This window comes from Natator depressus, chromosome 8 (genome assembly GCF_965152275.1).
Source record: "Natator depressus isolate rNatDep1 chromosome 8, rNatDep2.hap1, whole genome shotgun sequence".
In the NCBI taxonomy this organism is placed as follows: Eukaryota; Metazoa; Chordata; order Testudines; family Cheloniidae; genus Natator; species Natator depressus.
This window is the reverse complement of record NC_134241.1, coordinates 76,438,993-76,446,933: the sequence shown is the minus strand read 5'-3', so window position 1 is coordinate 76,446,933 and position 7,941 is coordinate 76,438,993. Positions and strand designations below refer to the sequence as shown.

General features: G+C 40.0%; 1 protein-coding gene across 1 annotated transcript in view; it reads right to left on the bottom strand.

Annotated features, from left to right (window-relative positions):
* Positions 1-2,771: 2,771 nt before the first annotated feature.
* The window catches only part of LOC141992904 (uncharacterized), a 193,060-nt gene continuing 187,890 nt past the window's right edge, over positions 2,772-7,941 (bottom strand). Inside the window, exon 5 of the mRNA XM_074962239.1 lies at positions 2,772-6,641. Coding sequence (XP_074818340.1) covers positions 6,428-6,641 — 214 coding nt within the window. The 3' untranslated portion in view covers positions 2,772-6,427. The remainder of the gene's footprint in view (positions 6,642-7,941) is intronic.

Here is a 7,941-nt window from a genome sequence, read left to right as displayed (position 1 = left end):
CGTCTACACCCTTTGGTGGTAGTTCTCACGGAGGCAGTTGCTGTTATTCATTTTATAATGACAAGTAGTTGTTACAGCTTTTATGGGGTTTGGAGGGTCATCTGGGAAGACCAAAACTTTCTCAAAAGTGTTCAAGTTCAGAGTCTTATCACAGCAGGCCCAGATCACAATTAAATGTACATCTCAAACATTCAAGAAGCAAAAGAAAGTGTAACTTGTGTCAAGCTGCCCAGAGGTAGCAATACAGGAGGTACAGGTGAGCATTTTCTGCATCAATAGATCTAGTAGACAGGGTTGGGGTTGGAGGAGGGATAGCTCAGTGGTTTGAGCATTGGCCTGCTAAACCCAGGGTTGTGAGTTCAATCCTTGAGGGGGCCATTTAGGGATCTGGGGCAAAAATTGGGGCTTGGTCCTGCTTTGAGCAGAGGGTTGGACTAGATGACCTCTTGAGGTCCCTTCCAACCCTGATATTCTATGATCTATTCTATGTTGGTTCAATCAGTCCTGTCCCAAGTACCTACAATATACCTGATTAGGTGACAGGGTAGATTCAGTCCAATAGTCGCCGGTAGGGATTGTTTACAGGCCTGATCCTCTTCTCACTTACATCAGCTTTAATCAGGAGTAACTCAATTTAGATCAGTGGATTTACATTGGTGTGAAATCAGTTTAAGCATCTGATATAAAACCCATTGAAGTATTTCCCATTGACTTCAATGGGCTTTGGATCAGGCCCTAAATGAGACTGGAATCAGATCAAGATATCCAGAACTGTTTTTTGTGTTTTGGGAGGGAGTGGGGAAGGTGATTTGGGAAATAAAAAATAGAGATTTCCTGTTAAATAGAACAAGGAGGGAAACTGAGATATGGCCCACTCATGTTTGAGATAGACTGAGAGACACAGGGGTTTCCCAGGAGGCTCAAGGTGTTATTTCCAAAGAGCTCTCATTCAATATGAAGCAGCTTGTCCTCCACATAATGCAACACTAGACTACGGGCAGTAAATACAATACATTACACATTAATAGATTCCCCATGATCATGGGAGCCTCAGTGGCTGCAGATGTGGAAAGATGGTGTGCACCTACCTTGACAGTAGATTAATTAATTCAAACAAAGATAGCAAATTCCTTAAGTATTTGACCAAATTAACTTCTTTGAGAATCTCCTGACTCTCCAATAAGCCAATATTATTGTGGAGAAACTGGAAGCGGTCTTGCAATTGTCGATGTTTTATTTAGCAAGAGTCATTTTTTCTAACAAATTAGAATTAATTGTCACTAATTTTTAACTTATTTGTCTGTGCTGCTAATTCTTCCAGAATCTGCAGTTTTCTTCTGAAGTTTCCTTAACATCTCTGCATACATTTCCTGACAGCAGTTCAGCTTGATCAGGAATAACTTTATTACCCCACTAAACCACATTCAAGATCTTCAGAGTTGAATATGCAGAGATAAAATCATCTTCTTTCTTTATCCTCAGACAGCAACTCATCTACCCCACCCATGTAGAGGAAAAGGCCCAGGTCCAGGACCTGGAGTTTTACATTTACAATGAGCAGGTGTTTTGGGTGATTTTTTTTGCTGTTGCAGTTTTTGCCATAATCAATCTTCTGTTGGTTTCTTCACCTTGGAGCCATATCAAAAGAGAGAAAATACTGTAACTAAACAGAACAATGCACAGAGACACAAGGGTACAAGTATGATCTAAACTGGAGTTTAGAAGTTCACCTTTTTGATCTGCACTGTTGATCTCTTACCTGTCTTGCAGATCTCTATTGCATAATCTGAAGATGGATGGATAGAATGCCCATCAACATTAATAGAAGTACCACGTGTTGAACAAGTGATAAATGTGCCAAAGATTTGCACTTGGGCCAGAGAAGACTTTTGCCCTGTGTCAGAAATTATTATGGGTTCACAGAGCACATATCTAAAGCATCCTACCAGAAGTCACTTGTTCTCCAGATGTTGGCTAACAAATTCTCTTGCACTTGAGCACTTCTGCTCATTATAACCCAGAAACTCTGGGATAAACAAAACAGAGAAACATTGGATTCATAGTGTGGCGCTATGTTTCCTCAAAGGTTTCAGGATCCCAAAGCTTGCAGAATATTTCAGTCATTAAAATGTAGTAAATCTGGTGAAATTTCAACGTTTTTTTTACTGTACTGAGGAGTTCAGTCTCCGGAAACTTTTTGAGAGATAGAGGATTATAAATTCCAGGGTCCAGGCCAAATTCTAACTAAGGTAATTACACTCAGCCTATTTAAAATTCTCCAGCAGTTTCAACTGGACATGGTGATCTTCACTTCCTGCATAAAACTGTTGTGTAGTATTGCTGTGTATTATTCAGCATTTGCAGCATTTCCACCCTGGGGTGGCTTCATTTCACTGGTGGATGAAGTGATCTTTGTGTGTTGTTTCTGTATCACATTTATGTTGGTAAAGTACTATCGGGTCCTTTGCAGATGAAAGATGCTATATCCAGGTAATACTGTTATCATAATCCTCTGCTATGATCTACTTCAGTGGGAAGACAAAAAGAGTGTGTTCTGTTTTGTTAACATAACTTATTTTAATGTAAAATATAATTACAGCACCTATCCAGGGTGTAAATTATTGTGTAATTTTACAACTCCATACCTAAATGAGTGTTGGCATTCAATCTACAAACCCACCACACCCACAACTGCATACATCTTATTGTGGCTAATTACATAATAGTTTGTATTTGTAATATTCAGAGACAGATTAAAATCAGTTGTGCAAGTATTTTTATTTCATTGCAAAGTAAAAATGAAAGATAGCAAAACAAATATGTAGTGAACACTAATACTCAGATAAGTTACAGACTGTATCTTCCATCAGATTACATATAATAGTGCATACTCTATACATATTTGAACACATGCTTGGCAGTCTCTTCATTACTGCTACATCAGGCAACACTTACTTTTTAAAAAAGTTTTAATATTACAAATGCAAAACAATCAGGAAGCACTAGTCCTAATTCTGCCTAGTTCTGAGTTATGAGCATCTATCATGACCAGAGATAATTTTTTGCAGTCTATCCAGGGAAAGGAAGATCGCTCTTTATTATAATTCTGGGGTGGAATTTGGAAAAAAACCCCTCCTAAAATTAGGAATCACCTTGACAAATATCCCAAATATTGTTGTGCTAAAGAAGTAGAGATGAGCCTGAGCTATTTTGAGATGGATCCACGTTTTCCAGAGGTTTGAACATGGTGTCCTGATCCAGTTTTTTTATTCTACTCATTACAGAGACTGGCCAGACATAAAGTTTGAATCTGTTTGGATTTGACTGCTGTCAAAATCTGGAGGCTTTAAGACCTGAGGCTTTAGCTGCCTCAGACCTTAAAAGGTATATATTTTAGAAGTGTATATGTAGCATAGCTTTTTACAACTAAGAGTTTCTACTCAAGCCACAGTTCATGGAAGACAATACAGAGTTTTGGCTCCGTACTGGGTGCTTTTATAATACGTTACACAATAAGTGCATCATACGTGATAAGTCTGGGGCAGCTTCCTTACATTGGCGCTATCAGGTCCCAATTAGATACCCAGAGTCTCAGTTGTCCTAGGACCTTGTGACAGGAAGGATGGGAAAGCCTGTGTTCTCAGGCGAAAGCCTGTTCTCCTTGGTGTTTGCCTCTTCCTGGGGACTCCTTTGAAGCGGGTAGAATTACAAGAGCCAGGTCTTTTATTAAAGAGCTAGTTGTTAAATTTTGTCTCTTTAGTCCTATTTCTGCCCTCACCTAAATATTGCCATTGTAATCAGCAATCTTCCTTCTGCCAGGGAGTTGGCAATAGATGGAATTCCTATGTCGTGGACAAGCTGGGGACACTCAGAATAAGTAGGAAGTTCAAATAGGCAGGAGAATGGGGTAGCTTGTCTCTATAGTGCATGCAGGGTAACTAGGAAAAGCTCAGCAAAGTACTAAAGGTTATATTCCAAAATAACAGCAATGAGGTCACCATAGTGCTGGTCTTAACCAGTTTCAGAAGAAGTAGAAGAATCACTTACGGGGATGCCAATTTCATAACTCTCCATCCTACCCTGCAACAATGTGGATCTGCCCCTGCTGCTTGTTCTACTCAAGGCATCTCATTCACCTTAATGTGGCTCCTGCTGTCTCACATGCTCTCTCTTCCTAGCCGTCACCCCTAACCCAATGCTTTGGCTGCGAAGGGCAAGGGGTATCATGTGCAGCCAAATGGCTCACATGTGCTTGGGACCAGCCTGGTGTCACCACTTGATAAGTACTCCAGCAACTTCGACTTTGCACCAAGGACTGATGTTCCCTTTAGATACTAGCTGCTTGCAAAATGTCATTTTTCAAAACTTCAAGATGTTTTTGATAGATGTGTTTGTCAAAAAGTGGACACAAGGATGCTCACACCAATGCTGAGGAAATATGGAGTGTCTGAGGATTTAATATTTATGGCAAATGCACTATATACATCACCTACAACAGTGATCTGAACATGTATTGGAACAACAAGCCCTTTGAAGGCAAGTCAGACTGCAGTGGGGTCAGCTCTCATTCCACTGCTGTTTATCATATTGATGGCCTATGTCAGCAGGAAGAATCCAATGCGAAAAGGTGAGAAGCTGCTATACTCAGATGATATAGCAATAATGGCATCCTCAAAAGAAGACCTAGAGGAAAGAGTAAATCAGTGGTATGACCAACTAAGTAGGCATGGGATGAAAAGGAACATGACTGAGACGGAGGTCATATGAGTCAGTAGAGGTGCCACAGGGAAACTGGATATAGAGATTAATGGGGCATGACTAAACCAGAGTGACCAGTTCTAGTACCTTGGTGGCTGGGTTATGGAAGACAGCAAGCTTGAATGTGAGCTGCAGTGCAGACTGGAAAGTGCTGGATGAGTGTGGAATAACATCCTAGATGTTGCTTATGATAAGCATACGCCACTGACACTCCAAGTGTACTCCACAATGCTCTATGGTGCAGAGGCATGGGTAAGGTACAGCAGGTTCAATGCTGACAGGTGTTTGAGATGAGCTGTCTTTGCATAATAAAAAGAGTTACATGAAGGGACAGATTTAGCAATGAAAGCATTAGGATGGAAGTCACTGTCTGTGATGTGGCTGACAAAATCCAGGAAGTGCAACTTTGCTGGTCTGGACACTTGCACAGGATGAATGAAGAGGATTCGGGGATGATAGCATGGCAGGACAGGGTGGTTGGAAAGAGACCCTGAGGAAAGCTGAGGCAGCGATGGATGGATTACATCAAAAAAGATGGTAAGCAAGTGGACTTTAGTGCTGCCTCGGACAGAAGAAGATGGCAGATGCTTGCATGATGACTCGACCCCAGGTGATGAGATAAGGAGAAGAAAAAGAAGAAGCGATTGTCAAAATCTCCCTAAAAAAATAAATAATAATACTATCTCCCAAAGCTTTGTGATTTTATGCCATTTGCCCAATCAGAAACGGCTGAGCTCATTTAAATATATTTTTATTTAAATTTTTTTAAAAAATGCACCTGGCCTGACAACACAAGGGCTACGTTGCTTCCTGATGTGATTTCAAATGGCTGAGAAATTAAAACACTGAAAAAAGGGGTTTATAATGGAAATGCTGACAGACTATTAACTATAGCAGCGCTGCTCTAATAAATGGAATGGCCTGTCATAATCTCTAGTTCATAAATATGCAAATACAAGGCAGAAGATTTGCTCCAAAGGATGTTTCTATAATTTTAACAGATCTTTACTGATACTAAATGAGCTTGTTGCTTCTGTTTTTGTGCATTAAATATAAAGTACAGGGAATCCTGCCTGTCTACCTATAAGGCCTACTGCAGTTTCCATTGAACTCAGTGGCAACACTGCCATTGTCTTCAACTGAAGCAGGATGTGTCCTAAAACATATAGTTTAAACTGCTAAGCATTAAACTAAACTCTTGCCTGTGTTTAATTCTGTTCACATTTGAGTTAATTATGACTGCATTAATTCTCATTTAAATTAAGCATCTATTTTCCTCATGTGTCAAAGAGTCTGACCTGCCAAAAAAACACTCACTCATTTGATGAAAACCAGGCCATCAACACAATGATATAAAATTGAATTTTATCCAGTTTCCTGCTTTGGACCAAATGGAGGTAAATCCAGTGACTTAATATTTAATAATCTAAATGTAATTTGTTTTGTGTCTTTCATCACACAGTAAAGAATTGGATGAGAGCAGTTTTGCAGATTGGCCCCCTAATTATTTTAAGCTATTCATCCTGGTATCTGTCCCATTGATGCTCAGCCAAACTGCCAGCAGGGGAGAGATCTGTCCAATCCAGGAGCTAAATGAGTCACTGAGAGTCAATCTGTTTTTTCCCTTGCTGCTGGGGTTTCCTTGGGTCCTGGCCTTGCTCTGCTCCAGTCATACACACAGCTTCAGGCTGAAACCTTCTTTGGCTTTGACTGCCTCTTGTTTCCCCATCTCTGCTCTGCTCATCACAGCTGTTGGTGGGTTCTGACCGGCTGGCCACAGAAGACCAACGCCTTGATCACACTGTTCTACAGTTCTCGCTCTGATGGAAAATGAAGACATCTTGGCCTCGTTGTATTTGCTGCTGCAGTAATACAATACGTATCTAGAGGGAAAGCAGAACACATGTACAAAATCTGTCATTTGGGTTAGATACTAATTTATCTGACTTAAGTTCTGGGAACAATATTTGTACTTTTTCCAGAGAATTCAGTTAAGTTCCATAGAAACTGAATACTAATATGACTTTTTACAGCATGGAAAACAAATTAGAAACAGAGAAAAAATACACTAGTGAGAAATATTAGCTGCTCAGTATTAAAATATCTGACAATACTGTGAATATAATTTCTAAACTGGAATATTTAGATCCTAACTGTATTCACTAAAAAAGCAAATTCCTTGATTCCTCCGTTTTAGGGTCAGGATTCAATTATACAAACATACACAGCCGACTTAAAGACTGCATGTAAGATTAAGATAACTGATATTTCATGGTAAATGATTAAATTAGCTGACACAGTTTTATCCTGAACTTTGCCATTAAGACTGACGTTTTTATGCAATGTACATTGTAGTCTGCTGGTAATCTAAACTGCTGTATGTCTTTCTTCTTTCAAAGCCTTTAAATAGCAAAGAACTGGTCTTCTTTGCCCTTATTGCAAATGTACAGGAAATATGCCTATGCTGTAACAAGATGAACTGTCTCTGACTGGAATGTACTTGGCTAACTATAGAACTTGGTGGTTCTTATCCACCATATAAACAGCCCAAAGAAACAGCAAAGATGTTCAGAACACACACACTCAGATCTGCTGCACGTATGGGAATGAGGACATTTATACAGCTCTAAAAGGGATGAGAACGTGTCCTCTGCACAGCAAGTCAAAATAGAAAAAGTGGCAAAAGTCTCTTTAATACAGTTGTAAGCTACCCTATAGTTTATTGTCATATGTATTAATACCAGTGTTCAGGCTTTCTTTTCCTTGCTGGCAGGGAGCTATAGGAATGACTCTGTTAGAAAATGTAACAACAGTGTAGGATCCTGGGAACTGCCATTCTGAATCAGAACATATCCTAGTCCCACATCCTGTCTGTGTTAATAGCCAGGATCACATTACCATAACAATTGTTGGTGCTGTAGAATGACCTACCTGTAGGAGACATTTCCTTCCCAATCCCCAGGTAGTCAGGCCTAGATCCTTCCACTGCAAGTTAGACACCTCAATACCTTGGAGGAGCCTGGCCTTAGTGGTTGGCTTATGCTCTGCATCTGAGGCTTTATGAAATCTTCATGCAAGTTCATCATAGTTTGTTCTCTCCTATGTGCTGACATGGTGATAAAAATCTCTGCTCACTGCTCCTCCAATATGAAGGGGGTAATAAAGGTCTCTGTAGGACCGTAT